Source organism: Delphinapterus leucas, chromosome 17, assembly GCF_059928025.1.
Source record: "Delphinapterus leucas isolate spDelLeu-1000000601 "Yukka" chromosome 17, BTC_Dleu_Yukka2, whole genome shotgun sequence".
In the NCBI taxonomy this organism is placed as follows: domain Eukaryota; kingdom Metazoa; phylum Chordata; class Mammalia; order Artiodactyla; family Monodontidae; genus Delphinapterus; species Delphinapterus leucas.
The window spans coordinates 15,224,382-15,241,155 of NC_143145.1; the positions used below are offsets into that span (position 1 = coordinate 15,224,382).

Consider the following 16,774-nt stretch of genomic DNA (forward strand, 5'->3'; position numbering starts at 1 on the left):
GATTTATTTGCTTTTTCCTTTTTAAAAACTAAATTCTTCAGTTCTTATGTTGTCATAGATTATAAATAAATATTTTAGAAAATATATATCCAGTTTGTAATGAATTTCCTTGGACACTACGGTTGTTTGTACTAAATCTTTAGAGCAGAGCGATCCATGGTTTGGGTTCTTCTGTGTAGGTTATCAGTTACTTCTGTTGGATTGAGTGAGGATAAAGAAGGTGGAATTCTCTGCCATTTTACCATAGCTTACTCTTACTTATAAATGGTGAGTTGTTTATTGTTATGAGATTAGGTCGGTAGATTCTTTGTAACAATTGTTAATTTTTAGATTTAATGATGGCACTTGAAGTTACTTACTTTGATATATATACTTGGGAAAACTTTCTGTGTTTATTATGACATATATTATAAGTAATATTGCTATTTGTTGAATGATACTCTCTCTACTCTTTTGGGTCATTTTATTGTGTAGAATATTCTAATTATCCAGTAGTATAGGTTTCAAAACTCAAAATATTCAGTATATTATCTAGGGATATTAATTAAGGAACATAACACAATCTGGTGAAGTTACTGGTGTAATACATTGCTTTAAAATATTATTCTCCTATTTTTAAAGGACATCTAGGTCTACTTGAGTATTATCAGTGTTTGTTTGGGTATATATTTCTTAAGTCATTTAGGGTTGCCATTTTAAAGAAGGGTAGCTATATTTCTGAAGTTTTTTTTTTTTTCACTGTAATTTGCGTGAACAGCCTCATTATATAGATACAAGGACTTACAAAAAACCAAAAAGCAAATGATTTACTCAGGGCTATAGGGTCCATGGTAGGCCTGTAACTAAAGCTTAGTTTTGTTTTCTAGCTTTATAATTTAATCTATACCAAGTAATATTTCCTGTATGGATAACTTTGGTCCATTAACCTAAAGATAAAATTTATGAAAAACTCTGCTATTCTCTCACTTTGTAATTCTGCTGGTATTTTCTTCATTATAATAAAAAAGAAATCATGCTATAGTAACTAATTCTTGACCACACCCTTTCTTTCCCCTTCAGAAAAATTGGAAGCTCTACCACCCACCCCAGGACAGCTGAGATATGGTAATGGTTCTATAATTGTTAAATATTTGTGCATCTGTCTTTTGGACTTGAAATAACTGTGTTACTCATTAATAGTACAGAAATCATTCCAGATAGAGTGGATTATCCTATTTATTATGCTGAAGCAAAAAGTTTGTAAAATTGGTTTAAGACATATTACAGTATTATGGAATTTCTAAGATTGTTAACCACATCTATTATTGTTTAAATATTGTTACCATCTAGAGATAGAATTATAGTAGAGGTTTTCTTAATTCCCAAGAAGAAGGGTATGTTTAGTTTGGATTTAAGTTGGGTAATTTCAGAACTAGAATTTTTAGGCTATTTTCTTTGGTGGAGAAAATACTCTGATTTGTTGTTTGTAATAAGGAGGAAAGTAAAGTTCATTTTAAACCACGAGGAAGAAGAGCTTTACAATGCTGCTGGTGTGCTTTCTTTATTACGATTGGAATAAATATTCAAGGGCTAACACCAAAGTAATGTAAAATAGTTTGGGATCTTACTATAAAGACAATGGAAGAAGAGAATTATTTAGCGGTGCAGTGAATTTGAATAGGTTGTAAGTTAAAGATAAATATTAGATGTGATTTGCTAACAACTACTGAGTTAGAGAATAATATTTCCCAAAGGAAACTGAAGAAATTGGTAGGATATCATTACATGCTGGAGAGCAAACGTATATAATTAAAATTTAGTAGCCAGTTCTTTTTAATAGTTCTTTTTACTCTCAGTGGTAGAATATAATTTGTATTAGAAATAAGTAACTTTTCCGAGATATCAAAACAGTTTAAGAATTCTTTAAGACGTTTCTTTCCCAGGTAATCTTTTTTTATTCTTCTAGCCTGGATTCATACAATCAATATCCATAGCACTGTATAATGCTATTACCATTTTGGGGGTCATATTGAAATTACCTGCTTATATGGCTGTGTTATCATACCCAAACTTCTTGAGGGCTGGTAACCAAGTATCTTTGTATCTCAAGTGCCCTGTGGAGTGTCCAGTACATGTTTATTTGACTTTCTGAAACTTACAATTTTCCTTTGGAATGAAAATAAATTTTTATTTACAGGACACATTTACTTAGGTCTAAACATCAAAGCATAATATATTTTATAGTTCCAGGTAATTATTATAGCAGTGTAGCAACATGCCTTGGTTTTATGACCAGGTTTTTACTAAGATAGAAATTAGTCTAATCTTAAACTTAGTTTAATAACCTTGACACCTAATTTTAAGATATTTATAACTAGCCAGTTTTAGAGATGCCATCATATTAACCCTAAAATGTTTAGTAATCCCGAGGTTTCATAGTTACTTTGCCATATTTACATTTCAAAGATGATTGAGTGTCTGGAGAGTCTTCTCTCCAGATATACATTTAAGTAGCTCTCTTTTCACTGTAAATGTTTCATATGGTGAATTTTTAAAATTTCATTATATTCTTTTGACATGTCAAATTTGTAATATGTTTTTGAAATTCTGTATGTGTTTTAGAAGCTGATTATTATAAAATTTTGAATGTCTGGTCATTAAGCAGCTGGACCTAGGCAAAAAGTCAAAGAACTAAGTCTAGACTCTTTAATTAAAAAATCCCATTTCATTAAGGTGCCACTTGATTTTTATCATCTTTCATAGCTTTTAAAACAATATGCTTAAAAAAAAACAAAACAATATGCTTTATAATTTAAAAGATGCTGATTTTTACCTGGGACATTCTTATATGATAACGAGAAGAACTCTGAAATGACCTAGGATATATACTGTTTTCCCCCTTGATCTTAGTCTTCGACAGTGCTTGTGGGTAGAAATGTTTCTTGTTTTATACTGCTTATTAGCCTCCTCTGATTGGTGTAGAGTGGTATCAAATTTTCATAACTTCTGGATTATATTTTAATTATACTTTTTGTGGACTTAACTGCATGAAAAGGAAAAAGGTCTAAAGGCACTGAACACATATATAACGAATTGGTTTAAGGGACTATTTTTTGGATGTGGTATAAAACTCAGAGCCTTGATGTTTATTTTTAAAAAGTCCTCAGTTGAATGGATGTTGACTATACCTTGGCAAATTTATAGAATAACTAGAATAAAGTCTTAACTATCCCCAGCTTTTAATCTGTTTCACAGCCTTCCTTCAATTCTCTTAATCTGGAATTCTCTTCCTTTCCAAGTTAGTTGTCCTCAACTTATTTAACTAATGTTTATTGAGCATCTACTGTGCACTAGGCATTCTGCAATGTGCTGAAGATGTAAATAGGAAAAAAAATGAAGCTAAATATATTTTTAAAATAGGTATTAGTTCTTCCTAGTTACACTTCTGTTTTCTCAGGTCATTCAGATTATGTACTAGATAAATAGGGTGAGATGTGCCTTTGGTAGGAAGAGATCAAGTTACATTTTCATTTAAATCAAATATTGTTTGTTTTAGTTGGTGAAAGCTATCAGGGATACTGATGTGTTGAGGGGGGAAAGAGGACTGTGAACACAGATGTCTAAGACAGATGAGATCATCACATTTTCCTAACATTTGCTTAAAAAATTGTTTAGTGAGTATAAGTGACCAGATAGCTTCCCTGATATTTGATTCAGAACACTTTTTATTATTTCTAATATGGAGATCAATTTTATGGTATCAGTCGTTAGGTCTAAGAGAGAAAGAGATTGATGTCAATAGTAATTTAACAGGTAAAACATGGTACTCGTGTATTTATTTGTTCTGTCATTAACTGTATGTAATTTGTACGTGTGTGCATTGCCAATAAGGAAACACAAAAGCCTAACACAATTAATTTTACATGTTATGTGTGTTTTATTTTGTTTTTTCCCCAGTATATCTTCCACCAAGTATATAAACAGAGGAGAAGCAGAATCTTTTGTCTATGGGGAATGGAAAGCAAATTCCAAAACTTAAATCAAATCTATTTATGAGAGTTTAATCATATAGTCTGTTTTTGTCATTTTAAAATTATAGAAATCTTAAAACATATTTTTCTGTTTTTGATGTTTTTCAGTATTCATCCACAATGCGATACCTTTCATAGGGTTTGGCTTTTTGGATAATGCAATTATGATTGTTGCAGTAAGTTCTTTCAACCCTTCTATTTTGAGTTAATAAAGAAATTAATGTGGTCTAAATTTTCCTAATAATTTACATATTGTAGCTATAAAGTTTTAATTAATATCATAATGAACAAGGCTATTTTTAACTATATTTCAGGTTAATTAGACTGTAGCTCAATTTTTAAGGCATCATATCTATTAATCATCAAGACTTTTGGTAAAGCATTGACAATAATAAACACATATTTATTGGGTCTGTATTATTCTGTTCTAGTTTCAACATTCTTACTAAAGAATAAAGTATGTAAAATTTTCTAATGTCCTTTAATTATATCAGCAGTTCTCATCATGTGTATGTTATTAATTAGTTCCTTGTCCAGTTTTCTCATACAAAAATGTTTTAAAGGGTGTTTGGATATATACAGTCTATCCATTTAACCCAAAGATGATTTAAGTTTCAATTCAGAATACTGTGAATAATAAACCCTTCAGTCTTTGTTCCATCGTAGTGTTAAAAAGCTCTCCTTTGCTGAAGTCATTTTGATTTAAAGTTGTTTCTTACAAGTATTGTTTAGTCTCAGGGATGGCTGAATTTATCTTTCTTACTCTTCTGTGACACTTTTTGTCACTAGATACCAATATTGGATCCAGATTATAAAGTCATGATGAAAATGCAGGTCTTCTGAAACTGCCCAGTGCTCTATCCACTTCTCTTCACTGACTCAAACTTTTAAAAAGTTCTATAAATTCTAGGTGTTTTGTAGGAGACCGCTCAAAAAAGAGATGGAATGATTTTAGGATTATTGAATGTGAGGGAAATATATTTGAGAGATGCCAGGGGTTTTTTTGTTGTTGTTGTTTGTTTTTGTTTTTTGTTTCGGTGTTTTGGAGGTCACATGTACTATAGATGGATATAAATAGAATATTTGGTGTCAAAATAGGGATAAAAGTATAATTTACATTGTATGGATTATAAAATTTGCTTAAAGAATATCTAAAATTGGTTCATTCAAGAATGGTTTTCTTTGGTATGTAGTCTCACCTTATGTCCAGATTGATAAGGTGGGATCAGATATCCAGAAAGTCTAGACATTCACCTGGTTGAGGAAACACAGGGTTCACACATCAGGAAGGTATCTTGCTCCTTAAGCAGTCACAGAAGATACTGTAGCATGCACATAATTTGAAAGTGATAAGCACCCATTGGATACATAATTCTTTAATAAAGTAGTCTGGTAAGAGACTCTAAAATACAATTTCAAAATGCTAGTTTTTTTGACTGATTATGACATTTTCCTATTATGTATATAAGAATCAAGTTGGCTATTTTATATATCTGTGAATATGAGAAACTTATTCAACCATACCACACTGCCTTTTCTGAAATTACTAAAACCTTGAGTTGGTTAGATTATTTAAATAGTTAATGTAAATAAAATCTAATTGTAATGAAGACCCCACTATGATGAATTTAGAAGCTATAGTTTAAGATATGATGTGTTCTTGAATAGATTGTCTGAATGAAAGCTTCTCTGTTTCAGTTTTACACTCAATATTTTAGATTCTCTTTATTGACAGCTGGTACCTCTCATTCTACCATCTTAATAATCTTTTTTTTTTTCATCTCAGTTGGGCAGACCTTAGATATTCAAATGATGAAAGACTGTCCTTGCTACAGGGAAGTGTTGAGATGATATATTTTGCATAAAGAGGGGTGCAGGGAGATTTTGAAGAGATATCAGAATAGGGAAACTGGGTAGTTTCTTAGATCTTGAATAAGACCTTCACAGTATGGTCTTATTATTTCTTTGAAATAAATATCTAAAGTAACAGATATCTGTGTTTAAATACAGATACCAACAAGACAAAACAAACAGAACGACCACATTCTAAAGTCAAATTATTGTAATGCTCCTATTTTGTATTACTCAGGCCTGTGTCTCATTATTAGTGTAACTGAGAGTGGACTAGTTTTCCAGGCCTGAGATGGTTGACTCTAATTCAGTAATATTTGTTTTTCTGGTTTACATTGAAATCCAGTTTCAGGAACGTATCACCCGTTTTTTATTTATATAGTACTGAAATAAATAATTAAACTACTGGCTTAAAACTGTTTAAGAGTAATAGGTATGGCAAAAATATTATCCTGTGATAATTGCAAAATAATTCAAGAACAGTTAAATTTTCCAAAGAGGCTTTTTAATAGACTGCTAAGACTAAAATCCATAAATAATATAACTGTAGGATCTATGAAAAGGGAAATAAGTGAACATTATTATCTTAAAAATGTTTTTCACCTTTTTTTAAAAAAAAAAAAAACAAAACACTGATTGTCTCCAAACATTGTAGGATAGCTATGAATGAAGATAGTAAGTCAAGAAGATATTTTATTCTTCTTTTCTATCATGCCATTTGATGTTTTTCCTGTTAGGTATACTCTCTTAACTGCTACCTAGTTGTAGTCATGTAAACAAATTCCTATATGACTTCTCATAGTAGGTTTGACCTTTATTCTTGGCTGCTGTTCATACTAAGCTTTTGATTTCATAGTTTTTTATTATATTTTTATATTATTGGGATTGCTTTTTATAACTTATATTTTAGTGGGTTTTGGGGGGATTATTTTTCCTACAATTTAATTAGGATAGAATTGATTAAAATTCTAGCATAGATTAATCATATTAAGGTGATGAACCAAGTATAACTTTAAGACAACTAGTATTAGGTTTATTTATAATTTCTACCTCACCTGTTAACATGAAATTTGATGTAACTGTGGGAAAAAGGAAGGGAGTGGATAGTCCATTGCCTTCAAACCGACCTTGACTTTATGTGAGGCTTTTCATGCTGTTTGAAGGATCTTCACATTTCTTAAATTCAACCAAATGATTAAGCACTTAAATGCTTTATAAATACATGTATTGGCAAACAGATTTTTGGGGGGTCATTTCTAATGATTCATTGCTGTTAAAGATCCTGTATTTATTTTTTTATACACTATAGCTGTCAAATGCTTCTCTTCTATAGTTATGCTCCTGATTTTTTGGCTTCCATATAAAAAGATACTTCTTCATGCCTGTTTTCTTCTTCAGAAATCTGTTTCTTTGGGTATCTTTACAACCTTGTAACTTTAAGTGCCTGGGAGACTTTTGTACATCACGCTGTTTGGTCCATACTCTACAAGAATTATATTTTAAAGGAGTGGAATCAACAGGCCTAGGGGAAAGAAAATTGAGGAAATTAAACTTAGCTTCTCTTCAATTTTGAAAATAATTGAGTAATACAATATTTCTATATTACCAGGTAGGGCATTCTTTTTTTTTTTTCTCCACAAATATCGTTGAGATTTGTAGGGCATTCTTTTTTTTTCTGCATAAGTACTATTGAGATTTATTTTTTAAGTTTTAGAAATTTTCAAGCATCAGTATTCAAGAGAGCTTTTGAAAGTTAAGTCCACTTATGGCAGAACTGTGTAAGGATTAGAACTGAATTAGCACAATAGATGGTAGGATTTCTTCTTTATTCTATGTAATAATCCATTAGAATGGTTTAATCTTCTTCACTTCAGTTCCTTCTCTTTAAAGTAGAAGGAAAAATACGAGCCCCTCTTTTCTTTAGAGAAATGAGATAGACATAGAAAATCTTAAACTCAATAAATTCAGTGGAAATACAGTGGAACCTCATTTTTGCTGTAGATCTATTGTATTAAATGCTATTGTTGCATATAAATGAATCATACAGTCTCATTACTTAATGGTTAAAGAACTAAGTGTTTTAAGGATAATTTTTGAAGTCTGATTTTTTGGGTCCCTAGAAACTGGTTTTGTCTGTCTTTTAAATCTTTTATAGGGTAAATATCAATAGTTTAGTTGTATCATTCAGAATTTAAAATGTAGGTGAGTTGGTTGTCTTTGTGTTCAAAAGCATTAAAACAACTTTCTGTGGTAAGAAAATATAAATTCTAGATTATTAATGATGAATTATATTGCTATGTGTGTTGCTATTTTTTATTTTTATGAAAGCCTAATTTTAATAAATAAAATATTGATGTTATTTCTGCATGACTGCATATATTGGGTTGGCCAAAAAGTTCGTTTGGGTTTTTCGATAACCTCTTATGGAAAAATCCGAATGAACTTTTTGGTCAACCCAATATTTAATAATTAAGTGAATTGCTGTAGTATATGTGTATATTTATGCATATTTTATATATATAATTTTGCTGTGATGACATATTGATTGTTTTACCTCTTATTAATGTTTTGCTATTCTTTGATAGTCACTTCAGTTTTAATTTTTAAGATTAATTCCTTTGTAATCATTTTTCAGGGAACCCATATTGAGTTATCTATTGGAATTATTTTGGGAATTTCAACTATGGCAGGTATTTAATAATAGTAATGTTATTATTCCATTGTATATTTATGAAACATTTTAGTAGGTTACGTTTAGAAGAGGATACTTTATTTGAATGAGTTTATTCACTGAGATGTCTCTTAGTTTATCTACATAATCCTATTCCTCTAATTTTTAATTTTGTATATGTAGCAGATATTTTTCTGAGAAAGTTTAGGTACTTTAAGTTAGTTAATGGGTAACAATAATCTACTAGATTGACTATATTAAAAAATTTTTTCTCTTAATTCAGTGTTACCCTAAAACCTTCCTACTCTTTTTCTCTATCAAATTATTTATTTTCAAGTTGGGAAGAAAAGTCAAGGAAGGAAATACAAGATTGAAAATCTAATTTGGTTCTGTCTCCTTCTTTCCCCCCAAATACCACTGTACTCTTCATGATGGTGACATTTGGGAATGATTCTGTGTTGTTTTATTCTATGGAACACGTGAAGTAGATGAATTAATGAAAGAGACATTTCCTCTCCTTGATTTTCTTGAATGTCATAGCTGTACATATAGCTTCACTCTTTAACTTTCAAGTATTCAAATTCCCTTAAATATTATCTGAAAGTTAAACTACAAAATATTGTACAGGTGTTTTAATACTGAAACCAAAATGGAAACTGGCTGCCACATTAGAAAAAACCTACTACTTGTTGGAGGTAGAATACTATAATCTCAGAAATATTGTGTTCTATTTTGGAGATCTCAAGATTCAGAGCTGTCAAATGAACTACTTTGGATATTGTCATTGTAGTTTAGAAATGTGATAACTCTTCCAGACCAGTGCTTTATTGATTTTTCTGACTTCTATGTAATAATTCACTTGTCCATTTTTCATTTTTTTAGCTGCTGCTTTGGGAAACCTTGTGTCAGATTTAGCTGGTCTTGGGTAAGTTCATTCATTTATTCATTTGTGCATGTGTGTACTTGCTCTCTTTCTCTTCTCCATTCTCCTTTAATTGAGAAGGATTTTTAAAAGGGACATTTATTTTTGCATGTGTGTTTTATAACTAAATTTTTAACTTTAGTGTTTCTAAATCAATAGCACTAAATCTTTAAATCTTTGGTGTGCATCAAATATAGATGTCTCGCTCACATCCCAGTCATGCAGAATTAGTGTCTCTGGGGATGGGACCCTGACATTTGTGTTTAATAATCTTCTCAAGCAATTGTGATATGTGCAAAATTTTTTCTAAAACTACCATAAGGTAAGTTGAATTTTCATTTACTGAAGTGTTTATATGTATTTTATAAACATTTCCAAGGGTGAGACAGGACTAAAAGTAAGAACCCCTATCGTTATTTCACCCCCACCCTCCTCCCACTAAACCCAGAGATAAGAAATATGGCTCAAATGTGAGGATACTGACTGGGCATGTTTTCTAGAGAGAGGAATTTTCAGAGAATAATGGCCAAAACATACAGGGACTCGGCTAGTTTTTGCTCTTTTTATTCCATGTGGTAGGAATGATGAAACAAACTGAGGATGCCTACTTGGAAAAGGCCAGCTTTCTCTCTTTCTGTTTTTACATTCTCTCTTCTAAGCGGCAGATGGCCTGGGCTGCTTCCTGAGCTTGGGGAAGCCTGGGAAGCATAAATAAGACTAAGCTGGCATTAATTTTTGTGATAAACATATTTTCTCTTGCTCAGTCTTTGGTTCTGTTTCTTCCTTTTTTGGTTCATTAGAATGGTAAGTTTTGAGATTTGGATCTGGGTCTAGTAGAGGTCTACTTAGCCCTATAATCTGGAGAAAAGCAGCTTTATATATGACCTAACTCTATATATTAGACTTCTGCACTGGAGTTTGGGGCCAAAGCTAATGTTAAAAACAGTTTCTTTGTTCTGGGCTGAAGCAAAAATTTTATATTCCTGGAATTCCTGACATAAACCTATAATGATATTACCCCTTAAACATTCTATTTCCCAGTTTCCAACATTAAGGTTAATAATGATAATATTATATAGCTACTGTGATAGCTTTCTATATTTAATAGAATGAAATGATCTAATAGATCTCTAAGACCATTTGGTTTTAGATTGTATCATTAAACAATTACTTTTTTATTAGACATAAAGATTTGTTGGGAGTCTTATATTTAAGAACTACTTCACTGCCTTTTAAAAATAGCATTAGGTAACAAATACCACGTTTTATCAATCTTAGTTGCACAGGTTTTTAGAACTTAACACATCTGACATTGGGATCTATCTTATAATTGATCGTATGCATAGCTTAATTGGCAATTTTTTTTCTTTCTTACAGTTCTTAAAGTAAGATTGTATCCAATAAGCAATGGCAACTTAGAATTGATAAATACTTGAAATTGCCCTGAAAATCGTAGGCTGTTTTTCTTAGTATATCAATCTGACAAATTTTGGAAATTTTTGTTTTCTGATGATAGTTATTAACTTATATGTTAAAGTGCTTTGCTTTGAATTTGGAATAAATGTATAAATTATAAGTGTTGTAAAAATTTTTATATACCTTGAATTGTTCTTTTTAAGGTAATGGTAGAGAATAATTACTCTAAGTTAATTAATTTACCTGTATATTAAATATGTCAGTCTGAAAAATTTTAAACCAAATATATTTATACACAATGAAGATGAAAGTTGTAAAAGAATGTTTATACCATTTCTAGAGTGCCAATTACAGGTATAGAATTATCTTATCTTTGTAGTAATTAGTTTTTCCTATGTGAGGACATTGTGTTTCTCTTTAAAAACTTATATTCTGTCCTCTTGTATTTTTAAAGACTTGCAGGCTACGTTGAAGCTTTGGCTTCCAGGTTAGGCCTATCAATTCCTGATCTCACGCCAAAGCAAGTTGACATGTGGCAAACACGTGTTAGTACACATTTGGTGAGTACTTTATATGGCTTATGACGGTGAATTTGGGTAGCCAGAGCAAGGCACTGTATTCAGTCCCTTGAGAAATTTGAGACTAAAATTGATTTGAGTGGAATTTTTAACAGAAACTGTCCAAGCCTTGGCAGGATCAGAAAAGCAGTAATTTTTTATTGACTATTTTTGTAGGTATACTTGATTTTTGAAAAATTCTTTATATGATTCAGTTACTGTTGAGGAGTATCAGTTATGTGCTGAGACTGAAGGACATAAAATGAGTAATAGACTATAGTTCTTTTTAAGGATTGTGTAGGTAAGGAACCAGACATATTAAATAAATTATAATTTAGTGTGACATATTCAGTAATAGAATTATGCACCTGATATAGCAGAAGCACCAGGAAAAGAATTAACTCTTTGTGGAGAGAAATTTCTTTTGGTGTGGAGATTTCTTGGTGAGTATTAGATCTAAGCTTATTTTGAAATTATTGATGAGACATTTGCTAGGTGAATGAGAGAATTCCAAGTATATTGACTAACAAGTAGAAAAGCATGATGACTAACTGGAAGTTCCTAGCGGAGAGAGACAGACTGCATCTGCTTGGACCCTGTCTGTCTCCCTGGTACCTAGCATAGAGTTTGGTATTTTGTAGATTCTCAGTAAATGTCTGTATGAAGACATAAAACTTAATTCAAAAGTGTATAACCTTAATAGTCATCATAGGAATGCATAATTTAAAAATCATTTATAAAAATAAAAAAAAATTTTAATGTAGGTGAGATCGCAGAAAAATTGTGTGTACGTATACATATAAATATATTGCAGTGGGTATACAGATATTTGCAGTTTTGTCTAGAATAGATAGCATGGCAGTATCCTATGGTTATGCACAAATATTCATATTATTTGATTTTTAAATAAATCATTGAGGAAGAACTATACACAGATGTGTTTATTGTTCTGTCATTTGCAATGGTGAAAAAGCAGCAATGATTTTTAATGGTAAGGATAGCTTGAATTCCCTGGTGGTCCAGCGGTTAGGACTCAGTGCTTCCATTGCATGGGGCCCGGGTTTAATCTCTGCTCAGGGAACAAGGGTCCCACAAGCCACGCGTTGTGGCCGGGAGAAAAAAAAAAAAGAGCTTTACGTAGATTATAGGGCCATCAATTCAGTGGAATTTAGAAGTTTTTTTATTAAGTTTATGAAACAGTTTGGAAAGGAGTTTATTATAACATGTGTGACTGTGGGGGGGAAGGAATAAGGCAGAAAACAAAGCTATGTTTACATAATGATTAGACCTACATATAATTAGGTGTACATGGGGATAAATATTGAAAAGGAATATATACAAAGGGCAGCAAATCCAAATATATTGAGAGTACTTGGTGAGATATTTCCTTTCTTCCTATCTCTGACATTTTTAAAAAGTGTTTTTCTACTTGAATACTTCTTTAATGTTAATTTATTTTTTAAAATAAATTTATTAATTTATTTTTTAAAATAAATTTATTTATTTATTTTTGGCTGCATTGGGTCTTCATTGCTGTGCGTGGGTTTTCTCTAGTTGCAGTGAGCGGGGACTACTCTTTGTTGCAGTGCGCAGCCTTCTCATTGCAGTGGCTTCTCTTGTTGCGGAGCACGGGCTCTAGGTGTGCGGGCTTCAGTAGTTGTGGCATGCGGGCTCAGTAGTTGGCGCATGGGCTTAGTTGCTCCGCAGCATGTGGGATCTTCTCGGACCAGAGCTTGAACCCGTGTCCCCTGCATTGGCAGGTGGATTCTTAACCACTGCACCACCAGGGAAGCCCCTCTAGTGTTATTTCTATGGCAATTTGAAAAAAAATTTTTTTTCCTTGTTGCTTTGAACTTTACATATTATTTGTTCTAGAACCTTTTGTACATTATTATTATATTTAAGTTACTATGATCAGAAGAAATACAGTCACAGTTGAATTTTTTAGTACATAGTAATTTTTATCAGATACTTAAGCAAGGATTCCTCTTACAGGGGTAAGTTAACTGTCAAAAAATCTTTTCTTTTGTTTCCATAGGGCAAAGCTGTTGGGGTGACTATTGGCTGCATTCTAGGAATGTTTCCTTTGATTTTCTTTGGAGGAGGTGAAGATGATGAAAAACTGGAAAAGAAAAATTAACTCTCTTAGGATACCTATAAAAAGATGTAAACTAATGTACCTCAATTATTAAATATGCTGTCACAACATTTAGGAATTAAGACAGTAACAGTGCATAGATATGGGATCAACTAATTCAGCATGTATTATGGAAAACACTAACTTATTGTGGCTTGGTTTTCTTGGGACATCTTTTTAAAAAAAATTTTGTGTAAATTGTTGATATGCTTTTTCATCAATGGCAGTCAACATTTTACCTTTTCTTTTTCTTTCTTTATATACCAAAATATCATTTAAGTATCAGTCATTGATGTGCTGTGCTGACTTGGGGTTTGCCTATTTGTTACTTACCACGTGTACATGCATGAACGCATTTTCTGTTGTTGTTCCCTTATAGTTACAATTCAACCTTAAGATTTTTTCCAAATTACTTAAGATGTTTAACATCAGTTAAAGATTTTTTTTACTCTTTTTGGCAACATCAATTTTGTACTGTTTCACAGTAAACATTTACAATCATTTCAGTCATTTAAAAAAAAACTCTCACATCTATTCAAAATGGACAGAGACTTTAAGTATTTTAAGTACCTATCACTCATTTTAATTTTCAGACCTTATTGTCTCAAGAGCCGGAGATTAATCAGGATGAACAATTATGTGGTCTCCCTACCACATAAAACCATATATGTTAACAAGTGTATTATTTTGAATTGTTTTTTTTACCAATTTAATTTCTCAGTTTTGAATAATTACATAGTGATTTCTGACTCCTAAGGGAAAGTCATTATTTTAGAGTATTTTGGGTTTTTTTGTTGTTTTTGCAGTACATGGGCCTCTCACTGTTGTGGCCTCTCCCGTTGCGGAGCACGGGCTCCGGACGCACAGGCTCAGCGGCCATGGCTCACGGGCCCAGCCACTCCGCAGAATGTGGGATCTTCCCGGACCTGGGCAAGAACCCATGTCCCCCTCATCGGCAGGCGGACTCCCAACCACTGCGCCACCAGGGAAGCCCATTTTAGAGTATTTTTAATGGGGATTGTGGAATTAATGTGTGAACTAAGGGGTTTGACATGACACTTGGAAAATTAAGAGGCTAAAAAAATTTTTTTTCACATTAGTATAAAATGGAAACTGTCAAGAAGGTTTATGGTATGAGTGGTGAAGTTGAGGTGATATTTGTAAGGTTAATAAAATACAAATAATACTGTTTGGGAAGGCTTTTCCCCCCACAAATGTCTTCTCATCTGAATTGAATGAGTTTGAGTACTCATAATTTTGACATTGTTATATCTTCTTTAGCAGATTTTATTTCTGGATAACTTCTTTTGAGGTGAAAAATAAATATTTTATATTTTGCTTTTTGTTATATATAGCCTAGTGGTCAAAAGACATATGAGGAGAAATTCTTGCTCCCTTTTTTGGTCCCTTTTCTTTTTTTGTGGTGTTTAAATCATATTTTAGATTGAAGTTACTTATGTCCAGTCTTGTGTATCTGATTTAGGCATAGATAGGATTCATATCTATACTTGTGAATCATAAATTTTAATTTTATGAACCTTAAAGTTTGTTAGCATGTGGTCTGTTACACAGGCTAAAAAATTACTCTTAATTGTAAGAGTTGTTGAACACATCATGGAGGAGAAAAACAGAAATTAAAATTACTATTTGGGCCACTGAAATTATTTATTTTGCTAAATAGATGCAAAAGAAGGGAAACTTAAAGATGGCTCTATTTACAGCTATCTTATTTTTAAAGTTTTATTTGCACATATTTACTTTGAGGTTTTATTTTCAGAGGAGCTGTTTTTTCTCACAAGGCAATTTGTCATAAATTCTCTTCTGTGTACTTCAAAATGATTTTAATGGTATCCTTTAATCATAGATTTTTGAGGGAAAAAATAAATCATAGAAAATAAAAATAAATATATAACATTCTTATTATGTACAAATACTATGACAGTCTCATTTGATCAAATTAGAATTATAAAACTTAATGTTTTAAATAGAACTGTGGTTTGTATCTTCCACATAATACCACAGACACACCAAAATTTTTTTTTATTATTTCAGATGATAGGATTAGAGTGATTATTTAAAAAAAAAAATTTTTTTTTTTTTTGGTAAATGTTTAAGTGTTTTTGTCCCTAACTGTAATGCCAGTCCTTTCTGTTCTCTAAAAACATATTTTATTGTGGTGCTTAAATTTTCTTTTTATTAATTAAATCCCATATCCAGAAACTTTGCCTGTGAGTTTAGAAAGGGCTTTTGATTAGTGCTTTTATTTTTTTTGCTCGTGAAAATAACCCAGTCCTACAGAATCTTTTTAGCTGAGCGTCTGTAGAATTATTTAAAATGTCAAAATATGGAATATATAACCTTCATATTGAAAAGTATTTTAATCTATGGACACAATAAAAATTTGCATCATTCAGGTAATTAGTTTAAAAAAAAATGGAGCCCTTTTGTCCTTAACCTAAGGTACACATTTTTTTCAAGATCTTATTCTATATACTAGTATGGTGCTTTGCACAAAGTGACTTCTGAAAAATGGTTCCCTTTAAGGTAATGACTTCATATAATCATTGTTTCATATTACTTGTCACAAGGAATTTTATTTCAGATTGAAACTGGAATTCTTATTTCTCATATTAGCTATTTCTTTTTTGGGAGCAACTATAACTATGGTTAAATGCAACATGAGCTGTGTCAGTACTCTTCGTTTGAAATTCATATTGTCTGTGTATTATGATTTATTGACTTGTTTATGCATGTAAATTAAGTGCATTTTGTTGGCACTGTATGTTAAATGGTGACCAATGTTTTTACAAAGGAATTGAACAAAGAAAAATACCTTTTAAGAAATGTTGGAATGTGGTTTTGATTTTGAAATTTGATTTTCTTCTTAATCTCAGAAAACCCTGGTTATTCTGTAGCTTAAAAGAAACAGGATTAATAAATGCAGATTTGTTACAGGGTTGTAGCAATGACACTGAGACAGTAAAATGGAACTATTTACCATTTCCCTGAAGTCCACACTTGAGATACAACATTACACATTATGAGAGAAGGATGATTCCCATATTGAGATAATTTGATCTTTAATAGGATGTCAAAAAAGCTTTAGATAGAGAGATTGGCGAAAATTACACTGATGGGTATTTATTTACAGCAGAGATATCCAAGCCTTCTGTATAATAACACCTCATTTACTTTATTCTGTTTTTCCAG

At 31.5% G+C, this 16,774-nt stretch overlaps 1 protein-coding gene across 10 annotated transcripts in view; it reads left to right on the plus strand.

The window, feature by feature from the left end:
• The window catches only part of TMEM65 (transmembrane protein 65), an 86,805-nt gene that overhangs the window by 30,622 nt on the left and 39,409 nt on the right, over positions 1-16,774 (plus strand). For 2 of the 10 annotated variants that reach the window (XR_016388313.1, XR_016388314.1), the window contains exons 2-8: positions 1,060-1,104; positions 4,119-4,186; positions 8,497-8,551; positions 9,415-9,457; positions 11,325-11,430; positions 13,466-13,532; positions 14,371-16,108. Coding sequence is in view for 6 of the 10 variants with exons in the window: in XM_089898747.1 (XP_089754873.1) it covers positions 1,060-1,104; positions 4,119-4,186; positions 8,497-8,551; positions 9,415-9,457; positions 11,325-11,430; positions 13,466-13,532; positions 14,371-14,576 (590 nt within the window). In the remaining 4 variants the exon portion in view is untranslated. Of the gene's footprint in view, positions 1-1,059; positions 1,105-4,118; positions 4,187-8,496; positions 8,552-9,414; positions 9,458-11,324; positions 11,431-13,465; positions 13,594-14,370; positions 16,769-16,774 lie in introns of those variants that run through there. The other 8 variants (XM_089898747.1, XM_089898752.1, XR_016388316.1 and 5 more) reach the window with 5 other exon arrangements.